This window comes from Elephas maximus, chromosome 2, assembly GCF_024166365.1.
Source record: "Elephas maximus indicus isolate mEleMax1 chromosome 2, mEleMax1 primary haplotype, whole genome shotgun sequence".
NCBI classification, from domain to species: Eukaryota; Metazoa; Chordata; class Mammalia; order Proboscidea; family Elephantidae; genus Elephas; species Elephas maximus.
In genome coordinates, this window is record NC_064820.1 from 84,201,999 (window position 1) to 84,220,021 (window position 18,023).

Consider the following 18,023-nt stretch of genomic DNA (forward strand, 5'->3'; position numbering starts at 1 on the left):
AATATAGGAGTTACCCATTCCGACTCCCTCAGCGAGGGGAGGCAAATTTACATTTTAGGGTCGTTTTGAATGCCTGGAGTTTGAAAAGTCTCAGTTCCTCAGCACTTGTTCCTCTTTCCCCGTGGCTCGGAGGCCATCTGTCCCAGAGGACACACCTGCCACTCACCACCTTCAGAGACAGGAGGCCGTCCGTGGCTGGCTCCGCACCTCGACGAAGCTGCGCAGAATCGGGGAGTCGGGAGCGCGGCCGCTCGCGGGAGCGGGCTGGGGACGCCTAGGGGCGGCCCTGGGCGCTGCGCGCGCCGCCGCCGCCGCGTCACCAGCGTGCTGCACGTGCCCGTGTTTACGTCCCTCGTGGAGCCGCCGACGTCAGCAGCCGAATGGCAACATTGTGGCGATGCTGAGGCGCAGAGTTTAGGAGACGCGTCAGTCCGTCGGGCCGGGTCTGAGCGGTCGGAAAAAGCCGGAGGAGAAGGAGGGGCCGGGGAGATCGGCCCCGGGGAGCGGCGGAGACGCGAACACTGCCGGCCCCGACCGCTGACCGGCCTGCCGGGCCCCCGGGACCCACGCCTCACCTCCAGCGCGCCGCAGACGCAGCCCCGCGGCCTGGCTCGGGGCTCGCCGGGCGCAGCCGCGCGGGGGGCGGCTGGGGCTGGCGCGAGGCGCTACCGCTCCGCGGGGCTTGTAAACAGATCCGGCCGCACGTGACCATGTGAACTACCTGCTCCGGGGACACGTATTGTCTTTCCCGCGAGCCGCGCCACAAAGGAGAGCGGCGGGTCTGAGTGCAGAGGGACGGGCAGCGAGCGGGAAGAGCCAGCCGGCGCGTTAAGATGGCTGAAGGCGCCCGGCGAGGGTGAGCGGGGGGCGCGGCGCAGCCAGCCGGTGAGTCCTCGGGCAGTAGGGCCGGCGGCGTCTCCCCCGCGGTCCGGCGCCGGAGCCACCATGTCGTTCGCGCTGGAGGAGACGCTCGAGTCGGACTGGGTGGCCGTGCGGCCCCATGTGTTCGACGAGCGCGAGAAGCACAAGTTCGTCTTCATTGTGGCCTGGAACGAGATTGAGGGCAAGTTTGCCATAACCTGCCACAACCGGACGGCCCAGAGGCAAAGGAGCGGCTCCCGGGAGCAGGCGGGGGCGCGAGGGGATCCCGAGGCCGGGAGCTCCGCATCCGATGGGCCCCGCGGTCCAGGCAGCCCGGTGGGCAAGGGCCGGCCCGAGGCTGCCGCCTCTGCCACTCTGGGGAGGAGCCCTGGGCCCCGGAGGATCCCTGCTCGTGCGGAGGGCGGCTCTCCGAGGAGCGCGCGCAGCCTTCGGGGGGATCCACTGCTGCGGAGTCCAGCCAGCAAAGGGGCGGAGAGTCCTCTCAGGAGCCCAGTGAAAGCCAAGTCCAGCCCGGTCCGGAGGGGATCTGAAGCCAGAGATGTGGCGGGGACCGCCACTGCGGCAGCCCCTGCGGCGCCCGGCGAGGCCTCCGTGTCCTCGGTGCGGGTGGTAAGTGACTCCGGGGCGGCCTCCGAAGAGATCGAGGTGCTGGAAATAGTGAAGGAGGACGAGGCGGCCTCGACGCCCCTGGCTCTCTCGGACGCGGGGCAGCAGCCGCCCGCCGCCGAGCTGGAGTCCCCCGCCGAGGAATGCAGCTGGGCCGGGCTCTTCTCCTTCCAGGATTTGCGCGCCGTGCACCAGCAGCTCTGCTCGGTGAACTCTCAGCTGGAGCCGTGCCTGCCGGTGTTCCCCGAGGAGCCCTCGGGCATGTGGACGGTGTTGTTCGGGGGCGCCCCAGAGATGACGGAGCAGGAGATTGACGCTCTGTGTTACCAGCTCCAAGTCTACCTGGGCCACGGCCTGGACACCTGCGGCTGGAAAATCCTCTCCCAAGTACTCTTCACGGAAACTGACGACCCCGAGGAGTATTACGAAAGCCTCAGCGAGCTGCGACAGAAGGGCTACGAAGAAGTGCTTCAGCGGGCCAGGAAGCGCATCCAGGAGGTAAGCATCTAGGCTGGGCTCCAGTCACTGGTTTTGGTTACTCGCTACCGAAGGCTGGAGTCTGGGGTGTGCGCATTTGGGATGCTTGTTTTTCTGAGCAAGGGAGAGGGAAGAACTCGAATTTACCTTCCGCTTCCTGCCCTTCGGTGGGAAAACCGTGGCTTTTCCTTAATTGGGTCTGTGAAGGATCTTTGATAAGCCTCTAGATTCCTCTCCCCCTCCCAGTTTATCCAGTAGGTTCTGTGTAATAAGCCGTCTTTGTTTACTACTCAGTACTTGTAATAAGGTTAAAGCTACTAAGAAATAAGATGTCTGTAAACAAATCAACATTTTTCCTTGTCCTTGAAGATCTTCCCAGCAATAACCGCCCAGATATCAACCTTCTTGCCTGGTGTCATGTTTTATTTACTCAAAACAGCTTGTCTTATGGAGTAGAGTTGATATATTTTTTATTCTCTGTGTGTAGCCTGGCAACTTAGGCAAATTTTAGGTTTATTTCTCTAAATAAAATGGCTTGTCCAAATGAGAAAGCACCGAATGACAATTGGATACAAATGGATTTTTAAAGGTTTTATACATACTTTAAAAATATCTCCAATCTTTACAGATGGCTCAGATTTTACTCTTGTTTTAGAGGGAGAAGAGGTCCTGGGCGGGAATGTTTATTGTACTTTCGTAATTACTGTAAGAGTTATGAGAGTGCAAAAGCTTTGAACAATTTGCTTATCTAAGCCTTAAAATAACAGGGAAAAATGGGAAAAAGGTGTGAACCGGTATGTAAAGCGCTTCACAGTGTTTAAGACACGCATAATATGCATGATATGAGGCGGTGCCTACTTACCAGCTTCTGCTGAAGAAACTTTCCGAAAAAGTCTCTTAAAATATACTTAGTTTCCCCCAATGGATACTGACAGGTATGTCAAAGCTATGTATTGTTTTAGTATCAGCACATATTGAATTTGGAGTTGGGGTGGGGAATGCGCCTTTCTGTGGTGTTTGTTATTCCTGAGGTTATGTTGTCAGTTATTAACTTTGCTTATGTATGTGTAATACCTGAGTCGTGCACTTAGGCCAGGAATCTGAATGGTTTCTTCATAGAACGTTACATATGTTTCTTTGCTAGTCTTGCGTATTTAGGAAATAATTCTTTCTCACGTATCCCACAGGGCTTTCTTACAACTTCCTGAATCTAGAATTTCACTCCTTTTTAGTACACTTAATGCCAAACATCAGCGACCATAACACAATCAGTGTTCCAGGGATCTGTTTTTATTTCTCATTTTATCTTCTCACTTCTGGAGTTTGTGTTCTGTCTCAAATTCTTTTTGGAAGGAAGTGAGAGAAATCTTAAATAATCATATACTCTTTAGTCTTTGTTAATATTGACCTGTATTTCTTTTAAACTGCAAGAACCAAATATTTTTCTCTAACTTGATTTACATGTCTATATAATTTTTCTTCCTAACTTTCTATTCATATTTTCATTCTTAAATGACGTAGGCCTGTTTGATTGTAACTGTATTGATACTCAGAAAAAGTAAATGTGTCTGGTTTGTTTTTAATAAAAATTGGGTAAAAAAACAAAGGCTGCCAAAAAATATAGTTAATTACAGTTTTCCAGAACTCTTTAATAGGAAGGCTACATTCTTTAAGAAGAATGTCTTTTTCTGAATCAAGGTTATATTGACCATATCGTTTATAGGAAACATTTATATTTTTTAATGTAATAGGGAAAACATTTAAATTTTTAAAGAGTGTTTTGTGTGTTGGGAAACAACTAAAATGAAATTTATTATAAATTCATTTAACATTAAGTATATAAGCCTGTGGTGCTTCTTTCTGTTTACTTGAACAGTATTTGAAAAATAGCTGTTGAGGACAACAAATATGTTCGTTTCTAATGCCAACCCCGATTTCTACTGGAGAGTTATGTTGAGAGAAATTCTGAGGCCCAGTGAGGGGAAAGGGCGGTGTGATTGATTAGTGATGTCTGCCATGGCATGATAATAGGAGTGCATAGTACACAAGCCATGTATTTGTGTTTTCTAGCTGCTTAAGTTCATTGCTATTTTAACAGTTCTCAGTAATTTTTTAAGTAAAGCCTTTATAGACGTTGTGTCATCTTTGTATTATTAATTCCATTGAGTTTAGTCATCCCATTGAATTCAATGTTGTCTTTTATTCCCTATTTTCAAATTGACTTAGCCTCTGGAATTGGTCAGAGGTTTTAACCTAAGTATATCTGGTAAGTTAAACACATTCTTGGGTGTGTGTAATTAGAAAATTTAGCATTTGGTCATGTTTTTCCTTCTTTAATTTCTGTGAATTTATTTTTTGATTCTTTTTCCTATAGTATTTCCAACCCATTTAAAGATTTTGGCTTAAAGGCTACTACACCTGTTCAAAATAGTCAGTAAATTGTCGAAAGAAAGTTTTTTTTTTTAAATAGAACAGACAGTACAACTACATTGTAACTTCTCAAGGTCACTGGCCTTAACAATGTCTTGGAATTCTCTTTGCCACCTCTAGTTCAGGGCCACACATTTTGTGAGCACTCTTAATAGTGGATAAAGGACACCAGAGTTTTTAAGTATTGTAAGAATTTGAAGTGTTCTTTTAATGCAAGGCTATGAGTAAATAAAATTTTTATAATTTGGTAAATGCAAATTTCTCAAGAAACCTTGCTGCTTAAAGACTGGGAGAAAAGTATGTTAAACTACAAATAATTCCCTGAATAAGGGGTCTTTATCTGGAGCTGATGAATTCCCTATAAGTTGAGGTGGGGGACGTGGATGGGCTTTAATGGGGTACCTGAAGTAGCATGCGCAGTTTTCTGTGCATGGATGAGTGTGCATTTTTGGAGAGAAAGGTCCTTAGCTTTTATCAAACTCTTTAAGGTGTTGGTCAAAAAGAGGTTAAAGCCACAATTCTGAAGTATCTGTTTTGTAAGCTTAGAGCACACCTGTATTGGAGTTTAATTTTTTGGATACCCTTATAATTTAATATGGGAGCATAAGAAGTACTCTCATATCTTTGGTGAGATCTCGAAGAATTAAATCTTAGGTTTTCTGCTAAAAGTTTTTGCTAATGATTAGGATGTTCGGTCAACTGATTGGAAATAATAGTTTGTGAAGAATTACAGTTTTTTCAGTACTAATGAGAAATTATTTTTAGATGACAGGAGTTATAAGATTGTATGCTATTTAGGGCTTTAATCTTCAAGTGAAACTTGAACTTTGTTACATGGTAGGTTTGTCTAGGACTTTTTTTTACGTGGATTTACCATAGGAAGTTCCGTTTATACAGCACTCAATCCCCGAATGAATGGAAGTGCCACCAGGGCCTTTTGGACTGGTTTCAGCAGTAGTCCCGGTTGTTGGTCAGAGCTAAGGAGAGTATTTATAGTGTGTATGCGTAGGTGGCCCACCCTGTGGCTTACCTTTAATGACCTGGATATTGTAAGTAAAGGTTTCTGTAACAGGGACAGCTATTTTTGAAATGATTAATTGTGGTGCTCTAGATAGTAAACCTTAGTTATGATAGTAGTCTTGATTAAGATCTAGGAATTGGTGTTCACCTTGGAATCATCACGTTCAAAAATGTGTTCAATTTTAACTTCTCTCCAGTTGATTCTAACTTCTTTCCGATTGAAACCACTGTTTGAGAGTAGGATGTGTTTTCAAAAGTAGCTTTGTAAGACATGTAGTGGAGCCTACTTAGCGTTTGATGTTACCAAGACCTGGGTTGGACTCATCCTTTGTAACTGTGACCTGCTTAGTTACTTAACCTATTTAAAATAGGGAAAATACTTAAAGGATATGTTAAAATTTAAGTAAGAATTATGAATAAGTGCCTAACAAAGTGTCTGCCACTTACAAAGGAGGCTTCCAGTAAGTATTATTTTCTCTTCTTCGTATAATACGGATTCTCCAGGGTTTTCAACACAGCACATTCAGGGATCATAATAGTACTTCTTGGCACCACTTAGGTTGACCTGATGGTACCCAACAACAACAGATATTGGACACCTCACATTACCTGTTTCCTTTTGTCCCTCCCCATTATCTGTCTTTTGATATAGATGGTGTTTTATACCTATTTTACTGAAGCAGAAGTTGAGGCTTAAAGAGGTTACATGGTTTTGGCCAAGATGAAACAGTTTAGGAGGTGACCAAACTCATTCAACCCCAGATTTGCCTTAACCCATATTTGTGCCTGTTCTGCCACGCCTTATGGCCTATTGGGTTTCTTGATCCTATAGGCCTGCATCCTTCGCCTGAAGCCATTAGAAAGGATCTTTGTCTCCACTCGTGATGATGGGACAGTGGAAATGTTTTCAAATTTCAGTCAGTTCACTAATGACTTTTAAATCAAGATGACTTTCATTTTATTTCAAATTGATAATGATAGGCACAGTGGGGAGGGCAGAGTCCATATGTTGTATTTTAGAAGAAAAAGATTGTATAGTTTAGCAAGGGGTGCAAGGAGAGGTTTATGTTAGCTCAGAATCCCAAGCACTGTCTTTCTTTGTATTTAAAATGATTCAGCTATACACAGCTCTTGATTTGTGAAGTTCTTTAACAGGTAGGGCAAGGAGCTCTATTTGTTTACTACCCCCCCCATCATGACCTTCTTATTTTTCCTCAAAAGCTAAGATTAGTTATAAAACTCCAAAAGCCCACTAAAACCCCAATTATGTATATATATGTATGTATATATATTAGCAAAATGACAGGATTTTTAGGAGCCGTAGGATGTCGATCTTTTCATTGGGCTAGTGAGCTGTGATCCGTGATTAGGTATAATAAGTAGTAGAAGCAGGCTCCAGGAAGGACAAATTGTGGCTGCAGTGGAGAGAGCTGTTCTCCCTGGCAATTGTTGAATGCGGTGACTGAAAGCATTGAGAGACAGGAGCTACAGTCTTAGGATGTAGGGGTGTGTCAACATTGTAGCTTGATGCTCAGCCTAATTATTATATGCTCCCGCAACAGTAGTGCTTTTTAACTGTATTTGTAAAGCACAGCTAAGGAATAATGAGGCTAAGTGAATTTTATGAAATTTTTTAAAGTTGCATTAAGAGGCTTGAAAGCTGGAAGCTGTTAAAATAATGACTTAGATTCTAGTCATTTTTTTAAATTATGTGCCCAAATAAAAGGAGCTCTGGTGGTGCAGTGGTTAAAGTGATCAACTGCCAACTGGAAGGTCAGCTGTTCCACGGGAGAAAGATGTGGTAGGCAGTCTGCTTCCATAGAAATTTACAGCCTTGGAAACCCTGTGGGGTTACTCTGAGTCAGAATCGACTCAATGGCATTGAGTTTTTTGTTTCAGTCCCCAAGTAAGCTTTAGGCCGTTTTTCATATTGATGAAAGAAAAAAAAAAAAAAGATGTTAATAGTAAGATGATTGCATGCTTCTGCGTTAGTGCTTCTATAAAGCAAAAACATGGAGGCTGGTGACAGAATGTCAGACTTCCCGATAAATAATTTATAGGGTGGTTTCTCTGCTTGCTGTTTAACATCACGTGATACACAGTCCACCAGATATTTCACAGACATGAAATCTGGGCACATTTCCTTATTAAAGCAAGGCTAACTTAGACACTTCAGTGATGTGATTCCAAGGGTGGAGTGTGTGTGTGTGTGTTTGTGTAGGAGGGGAGAGAGTGAGTGGGATGTTTGCTCCTCAAATACATCAGTTGCTGTATTCGAAGTATCCACCTCTACTCCCCAAAGCCTCACATGTAACTTTAGTCGGTCACTTGTCTCCATTGCTGCTTTATTTGACCTTTCATTGACTAGAAAATGTTGGAAGTGAAGCCTGAAAGCCTTCAGTGGCCGTCTATTGATGGTTGAATGTATGTGTTCTTATTTTTTGTAATGGGATGTTCCTCTGGCGCTTTTCACTCTCGGTAGACTGCAGTCTGCTTCTTTTGAATCTGTCCGGTTCTCTCAGTTGATAGGAGAAAAATTAGTAAGTGGCAGGAATAAGAGACAGGGATAGTGAAAACTAAACAATAGTTCTTAGTACTGTTTGGTTTTTGGTACAGGTGATGAAATTCATTCGATTTTTCATGCTTCTTGTAGGGGAATGTCAGTATCAAGAAGCCTTAACAGAGTGTATCTGAGTTAGTTATTGAAACTGTATAGGGGCAAAGAAGGATATATTCAGCAAAAAGCAAAAATATTTGAGGTTTTTTTTTTCTAAATGTGGAGAATTGCCGCTTTATGCTTGTCCTTGAATTTTAAATTATGTATGATTATTATTACATACAGCAGACTCTTTTCAGACTGTAGTGAAGGTTTTTAAAATTTTGCTTTTTAAAAAAGGCCTGATGAGCTAGACATTTCAGAGGAGAAAGGTCTTTAGGGTAAATGCGTGAAGTTCCTTTAAAGATTCGGGGTTTTTTGGTAACTTTAAGGTTTGAGGATGGTGGCTCGGAGCTAAATTAGTTCATTCCACAAATATTACTTCATTCAAGTAATATAGACACTAGGAGAATATACTGATGCATAGGAAATAGTCATTTTTCTCAGGAAGAAATTTTAAATAAAATTAGTTACCAGGTCTTCTATCTGCCTGCTAGATATTAGTTAAGAAAGCGTGCTTGTATAGAAGCATCCCACTGCACTATGTCTTTAATTAATGCTTAGTGGAAAGAAAAATTACTGAACATGGCTCAGGAAAATCTGTTTTTTATCTTGATTCTGAAACTAGTTACTTGACCTTAGGCTGTCACTTAATCTCTTCGGACCTTAGTTTCCATCTTGGAAAATGAGGTTAGTTTAGGTAATTTCTAAGGACCTAGGGTAGTTTACTGCAGGCACAGTGTGTCAAGGATTAGAACGTGAGCCAGTTGTGTTACGTGCTTATATCCAGGATTAGGTCTCTTTGCAGTAGAATGACTGTCCAAGTCATAGTACTTCTAATGTTGCTAGAGTTTTTAGGATTTTTAAGAGGGACCTAATTCATTTTTGGGTGCAGAGGGTATTAGAATAGGGCAGAAGTAGTATGTCTTCCTCTTTTGTGTATTTTCTTGTCCTTGTTTTGTTCATTATTTTCCCCATAATTTTTAGCATTAAAACTGCTTTTCTCATCTGTTTTGGATTTCATTGAACTTACACTTGCAAAAACTTCCTTTTTAATTAGCCCATAACATTAAATAGTGACGCTTGTACTCCCCTTCTGTTCATGACTATACTAAATAATTACTTTCCTAAATTTTCCATAACATTAAATAGTGACGCTTGTACTCCTTTTCTGTTCATGACTATACTAAATAATTACTTTCCTAAATTTTCCTGGCTAGGCCAGAAAGGGGGGTGAGGAGGGCAGTTAAGGATGTTATTAATTTCTCTTGCTTTATTTTTAGCTTGGAATACTGCCTCTCTTTTTCTGTTATAGTTAGATAATGTGAATTCTGGTATCGGGGGTGCTAAATGAAAATGAAAAGGTTATAAAAAGTAGTGAGTCCAAGAAGGGTTAAGAGAGAAAGGGTATGAGAACAGACTTTAGAGTTGCAACCTAACTTTAGGCAAGTTACTGAGCCTCTGCTTCTGGTTCTTAAAACTGGTGTAATACTTATACCTGTATCAGAAGGTTGTTAGCTCGTTACCCTCAAGTCCATTCCAACTTATAGCAACCCTGTAGGTCAGGGTAGAACTGTCCTATAGGGTTTTCAAGGAGCAGCTGGTGGATTCGAACTGCCGACCTCTTGGTTAGCAGCCTGAGCCATGTGCCACCAGGGCTCCAAAAACCCATTGCTGTTGAGTCAGTTCCAACACATAGCAACCCTATAGTTCAGAGTAGAACTGCCCAGTAGGGTTTCCAAGAAGCAGCTGGTGGACTCAAACTGCTGACCTTTCGGTTAGCAGCTGAGCTCTTAAACCACTGTGCCACCAGGGTTTTAAGGTTGTTAGGAAGACTGAAAAAGAATGTGTGTAAAGTGCCTAGGATGGTGCCTGGTACATTTAAAAACAAAACAAAACAAAAACAAACCCACTGACATTGAGTCAACTCCAACTCATAGCAACCCTGTAGGACAGGGTGGAACTGCCCCACAGGGTTTCCAAGGAGCACCTGGTGGATTCGAACTGCTGACCTTTTGGTTAGCAGTCGAACTCTTAACCACTACACCACCAGGATTTCCACCTGGTACATAGTCACTCTCAATAAACATCAGCCGTTACTATCATCATAATTCTTCAGCCACTTCTTGCTGAAGCAACTCGTATTGAGTGACAGCTAAGTTCCTTCCAGACCCAAACCTGCTTCTACTACTTAACTAGGTCGGTTTTAACCGAAGCTGGTGCCATGCAGGTAAAATATTTCCGAACTCAAACAGTGTCAAAACAGCAAGAGAAAGGTGACAAGGTCTTAAGCCTCTTATTGTGTCCTCAACGGAGCTGCTAACCCTTGTTGCTGCTTCAGGTGCACATCCTTTTTTTGGTCGACTTTACAGGGCAGGAGGTAGTCCTTTTGGTACAGTTGGTCACAATTTTAATTCCAGTATTTTTAAAAGTCTGCTTTCCAGATAACTCTTTTCCACTTTTCTTGCAATTTTTTTTCCTCTCCACCCTGATCACAATTGATTTGCATTGATTCCCATTGAAATACCTGTAAAAGAGAAAGGTAAGCAATAGCCTCAAAAGCCATTAAAAATATCTGTAAGTCTCCTTCATCAGTGATTTACTAAGTAGTAGATCACATTCCAGGAGCCAGATATACTGTGGAAAACAAAACCGCCCCATCCCTTAAGCTTCACTACAGATTCCACTCATCCATTCATTCTTTCTAATTAAAATTAAGCTTGCTTTTATTCTTTTCTTTAGTACTGGAATTTCTGACCAGTATTTCAATACAACATTTTGCAAGAGAAAGTATTCTAATATTTTTCATTGCATTTGTATATGTTTACCTCTGTTTTGGGTAGCCAGTCTTACAGATTTGTGTCAGTAGAAGTTCAGCCACCTTTGAAAATATTGTCTTTGTGGGAAGCAACAACCAACTTAAATGTGCCTTTAGAATACAGCAGGTTTGATCATGGAGAACTGCTTATAATTAACTTTTCTTTGCATCTTATAAAAAGTAGGTATTTGCATATGCTGATTTTTTTTTTCTTAAAGTTAATTTATTTGACAATTTGCATTCATGCTTGGTTGGGAAGGAGTGGAAAATTATTGTGGTAGATTTAAAACAACTTTAACCTAAGAAACAGGTTAAATCTTTTGCTTTTTTATTATGTAGGTATAGTATTGGTGTTTCTCATAGAGAATGTCAGGTACTTTGGGGGTGGTTAACATGTAGATTTTACTTCATCTTACCCTGAATTGTATACATAAATATAGATAAGCTGACTAACTGAATCCAAGTCTCATAATGTTTATTTTGCAAAGCCATTATTGAAAACTTTGTGCCAAGCTAAAAAGCCTCCTTTTTCAGTCTTTATCAAAGGAACAGCACTACTATTGCAAATGTTATTTCTGGAGATAATCCTAAACTCTTTTTCTGGCTTTATGACTTGAAAACTGTAGCAAGGCTGTCATACTTGGAAAGTGCAACGGAATGATTGGTAGAGGGAGGAGCATAGCGCATCGCTCTTGTGCCACAGGTCAGCATTTTCAGAGATACAGTTTCTGGGCTGGAGGTATAGTTTCTGGGTTTTCACAAGTTGTTGATTTTTATCAGTTTCCTATTTAATATACAAACAGATTGTTTTCAAAACTGGTTTTTTATATCTGTGTATGTTTGTGTAAGGAGCCCCAGAGATGCAGTGGTTAAGTGGTCAGCTGCAAACTGAAAGGTTGGGAGTGTGAACCCACCCAGTGGCTCTGTGGGAGAAAAGGCCTGGTGACCTACTTCTGTAAAGATTACAGCCTAGGAAGCCCAATGAAACAGTTCTACCCTGTCCTATAGAGTCGCTATGAGTCGGAATCGGCTTGACAGTGTGTGTGCATGTGTACCTAGGGTCTTAAGGTATTTATTAAGTGAAATTTTATGCTCCTTCTGCCCTGTGATCATCCCTCACTTCAGAGTTCTATCTAGTCCTGACCTGCAGTCCTGCCTTTCTTCAGTTTGGTTCATCTACCCAGAACGCATCCTCCGTCTGCCACCCCTGACTTGCTTTCCTGTGGTTTTCGACTATGCAGAGGCATTTAGCTCTGTGGATCATAACAAATTATGGATAACATTATGAAGAATGGGAATTCTAGAACACTTAATTTTGCTCATACGGAACCTGCACATAGACCAGGAAGCAGTCATTCATACAGAACAAGGGGATAATACTGCATGGTTTAAAGTCAGAAAAGGTGTGCGTCAAAGTTGTATCCTTTGACCATACTTACTCGATCTGTATGCCAAACAAGTAATCTTAGGAGCTGGACTATATGAAGAAGGACAGGGCATCAGGACTGGAGGGAGACTCATTAACAACCTACGATATGCAGATGACACAACCTTGGTTGCTGAAAGCAAAGAGGACTTGAAGTACTTACAGATGAAGATCAAAGACTATAGCCTTCAGTATGGATTACATCTCAACATAAAACAAAAATCCTCACAACTGGACCAGTGACCAACATCATGATAAATGGAGAAAATACTGAAGTTGTCAAGGATTTTGTTGTATTTGGATCCACGGTCAGTGCCCATAGAAGCATCAGTCAAGAAATCAAATGAGGCTGGTTAGTATGGCGAGAAGTGAGAGGGGCTGGTGTAGGAGTTTGCTCTTTCCAGGGACTTCTGAACAAAAGGGTTAGACTAGTCCTTAACCTGAAATGTGATCAGAATCTCGAAAATCCCAGGGGCTGTTGGTCCCCGGTTCAAGCTGTGTTAGTCGACAGGGCTATTTACATTTCAGGACAGGTCGGTATAGACCCTTCAAGTGGGCAGCTTGTGCCAGGAGGGGTGGTACAAGAAGCGAAACAAGCTCTTAAAAACATTGGTGAAATTCGAAAAGCTGCAGGCTGTGACTACACTAATGTGGTAAAAACTACTGTGTTGCTGGCTCACGTAATGACTTCAGTGCTGTCAATGCAATCTACAAGCAGTATTTCAAGAGTAGTAAAAAAAAAAAAAAAAAAAAATTTTTTTTTCTCCTACTAGAACTACTTACGGAGTTGCTGCTTTGCCCAAATGAAGCCGTGTTGAGATTGAAGCAGTAGCTGTCCAAGGACCACTCTCATCAGCGTGACTGTAAATGGGTCAAGTGTTGTTTAGTCTGGAATTTTCATAATATTTTTAAATAAACATCTTAATTTTTACAATTGATGTTCAAAGTGTAAGTTTGACTAAAATATCTGAAGATCGTTATGACAATTCTTTGTAACGGGGAAAATGAACGTGATGAATCCAGTTGCCGATGTTATAATTTACGTTTATGCACACATCACTGACTGGAAGAAGGTTCACTCATTACAAATAAATAAAAGTGAAGGGAAACAACATGTGTTCTGAGTTGTGAGGATGGGGCAGGACCGGGCTTTGTTTCATTCTGTGTACATAGGGTCACTATGAGTCAGAACTAACTAGATGGCACTTAACAAACAACACAACTACTCAGAACACATCCTCCATCTGTCATCCTTGCCTTGGGTTGTGGTTCTGTCTGGAGTTGTTGTTACGTGCCGTCTAGTCAATTCCAACTCATAGCGACCCTGTGTACACAGAATGAAACACTGCCCAGTCCTGCCCCATCCTCACAGTCATCGCTGTGCTTGAGACCATTGTTGCAGCCACTGTGTCAATCCGTCTTATTGAGGGTCTTCTTTTTCTCTGACCCGCTACTTTACCAAGCGTCATGTCCTTCTCCATGGACTGATCCTTCCTGATAACATGTCCAAAGTATGTGAGACACAGTCTCACCATCCTTGCTTCTAAGGAGCATTCTGGCAGTACTACTTTCAGGACATATTCGTACGTTCTTCTGGCAGTCCATGGTGTATTCGGTATTCTTTGCCAAAACCATAATTCAAAGCTATCATTTTTTTTTTCAATCTTCCTTATTCATTTTCTAACTTTTGCATGCATTTGAGGAGATTGAAAATACCATGGCTTGGGTCAGGCATACCTTGGTCCACAAAGTGACATCTTTGCTCTTAAACACATTAAAGAGGTCTTTTGTAGCAGATTGGCCCAATGACATATGCTGTTTTATTTCTTGACTGCTGCTTCCATGGGCATTGATTGTGGATCCAAGTAAAATGAAATCCTTCTCATTTATCATGATGTTGCTGATTGGTCCAGTTGTGAGGGTTTTTGTTTTCTTATGATGTGTAATCCATACTAAAGGCAATAGTCTTTGATCTTCATCGGTAAGTGCTTTAAGGCCTCTTCACTTTTAGCAAGCAGTTTGTGTCAGCTGCATATCATAGATTGTTAATGAGTCTTCCTCCAATCCTGATGTCATATTCTTCACATAGTCCAGCTTTTCAGATTTGCTCAGCATACAGATTGAATAAGTATGGTGAAAGGATACAACCCTGACGCACACCTTTCCTGATTTTAAACCATGCGGTATCTCCTTTTTCAGTTTGAACACTGCCTCTTGGTCTATGTACAGGTTCCTCATGAGCACAATTAAGTGTTCTGGAATTCCCAGTCTTTGCAATGTTATTCATAATTTGTTATGATCCACACAGTCGAATGCCTTTACATAGCCAATAAAATGCAAGTAAACATCTTTCTAGTATTCTTTGCTTTCAGCCACGATCTATCTGACATCAGCAATGATATCCCTCATTAAACATCGTCTTCTGAATTTGGCTTGAATTTCTGGCAGTTCCCTATCGATTTGCTGGTGCAGCTGTTTTTCAGTGCTCTTCAGCAAAATTTTACTTGCATATGATACTAATGATGTTGTTCGATAATTTCTACATTCTGTTGGATCACTTTTCTTTGGAATGGGCACAAATACGGATCTGTCTTCCAGATTTCTTGGCATAGGTGAGTGAGCGCTTCCAGCGTTGCATCCATCCATTTGTTAAAACATCTCAGTTGGTTTTCCATTAGTTGCTGGAGCCGTGTTTTTCACCAGTACTTTCAGTGCGGCTTGGATTTCTTCCTTTAGTACCATTGGTCCTTGATTATATGCTACCTCCTGAATTGGTTGAATGTCAACCAGTTCTTTTTGATAATGGCGACTCTCCATATTCCTTCCATCTTCTTTTAATGTTTCTTTCATCGTTCAATATTTTGTCCATAGATTCCTTCAGTATTGCACCTTGCGGCTTGAATTTTTTCTTCAGTTCTTTCAGCTTGAGAAATGCTGAGCGTGTGCTACCCTTTTAGTTTTCTATCTCCAGGTCTTTGCACATTTCATTATATTGTACTTTGTCTTCTCTAGCCACCCTTTGAAATCTTCTGTTCCGCTCTTTTACTTATCATTTCTTCCATTTGCTTTAGCTAATCTACATTCAAGAGCAAGTTACAGAGTCTCTCCTGATGTCCGTTTTGGCCTTTTCTTTCTTGTCTTTTTAATGACCTTTTTCTTTATTCATGTATGATGTCCTTGATGTAACCCCACACTTCTTCTGGTCTTCATTTATTAGTGTTCAGTGTGTCAAATCTGTTCTTGAAATGGTCTCTAAATTCAGGTCAGATATGCTCAAGGTCGTACTTTGGCTCTTGTGACTTGTTTTAATTTTCTTCAGCTTCAACTTGAACTTGCATATGAGCAGCTGATGCTCTGTTCCCTAGTCGTCCCCTGGCCTTTTTCTGACTGATGATGCTGAATTTCTCCACAGGCTCTTTCCACAGATGTAGTCGATTTGGTTCCTGTGTATTCCATCTGGGGAGGTCTACATGTATAGTCATAGTTTGTGTTGTTGAAAAAAGGTATTTCCAATCAATAGGTTGTTGGTCTTGCAAAATTCTATCATGTGATCTCCTTCATGGTGTCTCTCATCCAGGTCATATTTTCTAACTACTGATCCTTCTTCTTTGTTTCCAACTTGGCCATTCCAATCACCAGTAATTACCAAAGCATCTTGATTGAATATTTGATCAGTTTCAGACTGCAGAATCAATAGAGAAAAACAAATTTCTTAAAATTACATGAGAGATGTGGTTTTTTTTTTTTGAACAATCAAAAGTCTTTACTTTCCAGGCCCCTTGTTCCCTGGTGATCCCTCCTTTCGTGTGAATCCTGCTATGATCATCTCTGTGTTGTGTTGATTGTACTTGAGCCCTTCTTCTGAAATCATTCTTTGCAGTCATGTTGTATTCTCATTCAGATCCATTTACATTCTGACTCGGTTTGTGTCAATCAGTGAATCTTACTTCCCTCTCAAATTTAACAAACCTGCATCTTCTACATCTTAAATTCAGGCCTTCTTCTGTACCCCAAACATCCTTAATCCTAAATAATCAAACTCTCTTTCCACTTTTTTTTTTTTTTGCATTACTTATGGCACCTTGCCCATTTAGCAGTTCATAACCTGCAGATGTCCACAGCCGAGTTTATTTATTCCCCTCACTTTGTCAGTTTTTGTTTAGCAAAATAGAAAATTAGATTATGATAATGTAATGGATTAGTGATTACATTCTTTTACCAGTTGGATTCTTCTATCATGGATTATAGGAAATGATTTAGACTGAAAAATCTAATGTTTAGTAAATGGCATGTTTTGAAAAGGAGCTTGAAAATGCATTACCTTTACTTTTAAGATTATTTTCAAATACTTAGATTAAGACAGATTGATCAGTTACAACTATAATAGCTTTTAAGGTAATCTAATGTTGGAAAAACATGAAACTTTATAGTAAAGAAAACAAATTAATAAATTAGCAGTGTTAGGTGAGATGCCTTGGGCTTCTCTGCAAGCGTTTTCTTTTAGTTGCTGCCTAATAGCTCTGGAAAGCACTGTTTGAGGATAAAAGGAATGTGAGAAATAAGATACCCAAAAAACCCACTGCTGTCTAGTCGATTCTGACTCATAGCTACCCTATAGAACAGAGTGGAACTGCTGCCTAGGGTTTCCAGGAGTGTAAATCTTGACAGAAGCAGACTGTCACATCTTTTTCCTGAGGAACAGCTGGTGGGTTTGAACCACCAACCTTCTGGTTGGCAGCTGAACGCATTTACCAGTGTGCCACCAGGGCTTCTAAAAATAGGACGTAAGTATGTTAATGTTTGAATAGAATAATTTCCTATCTTTTCAGTTGTTAAACATATTTGTATGGAGTGATTTAATTAATTTATATTGATCTAATTAATAAGCATATAGTGATTTGATGTTTCTGTGTTGGCAGAAAACAGTTTCTAAACTGTTTGGTGCGTTACATTTAATTCAGTGTTCCTGAAAGAAGAACTCGAAGAAGCCAAGTGTCTGAAGTTGCGTTAGTGTTGAATCAAGGCATTCGATCACTTGTAAATTACCTGAGGGAACTTCACTATTGAGATGTTGCTACCGTTTTTGTTTCTTTCATTCTTGAACTATTTTTTTATTCCTGAAACTTGGTAGAAAATAATTACATCAAGAAGAATTATTTCATTTTCAAGTAGAATAAAAGAGGGCTTCTATGGATGTGTATTTCTTACAAGGAGAGAATTATTATCTTCAAAACTATAAACGGATAGAGTTTATTATTCATTGTAAGGACTATCTTGTTGTTTTTATTGCAATATTTCTTCTCCTATCCTTCCTTAATCTGGTTATTCTGTTTCTGGTGTGCGGCTCCTTGGAGTGGTAAGCCATGGTGGAGGTGACCACCTTTGCTACCAGTTGGAATTGATGTCTGGGACCTGAGAAGAGTGCTATGATTAGAAATTGATCATGGCAGCCAATTTCAACTGAAGCTTAAAATGGACGATTCTTAGCCCGTGGTAGGGTCATTATGAGTCGGAATCAACTTGACAGCAGTAGGTTTCGTTTTTCTTTTGGTAAATAATGGGTGGGTGGGCATAGGAAGAGAAACATGTACCATTCTCAGAGTTTTGCCTCATTTTTGGGAAAAAGTTGTACAGTTTTCAGTATTTTAGGGAAAAGGGTAATTTTGGAGATTTCCTTTTTTGATCTGTAAGTCAGAATACCTTTGGGG

The 18,023-nt window shown here is 41.4% G+C and overlaps 1 protein-coding gene across 1 annotated transcript in view; it reads left to right on the forward strand.

Moving 5' to 3' along the window:
• The first annotated feature begins 303 nt into the window (after positions 1 to 303).
• JMY (junction mediating and regulatory protein, p53 cofactor) overlaps positions 304 to 18,023 on the forward strand; it is a 107,234-nt gene continuing 89,514 nt past the window's right edge. Inside the window, exon 1 of the mRNA XM_049866550.1 lies at positions 304 to 1,986. Within this exon, the coding sequence (XP_049722507.1) occupies positions 946 to 1,986 (1,041 nt within the window). The 5' untranslated portion in view covers positions 304 to 945. The remainder of the gene's footprint in view (positions 1,987 to 18,023) is intronic.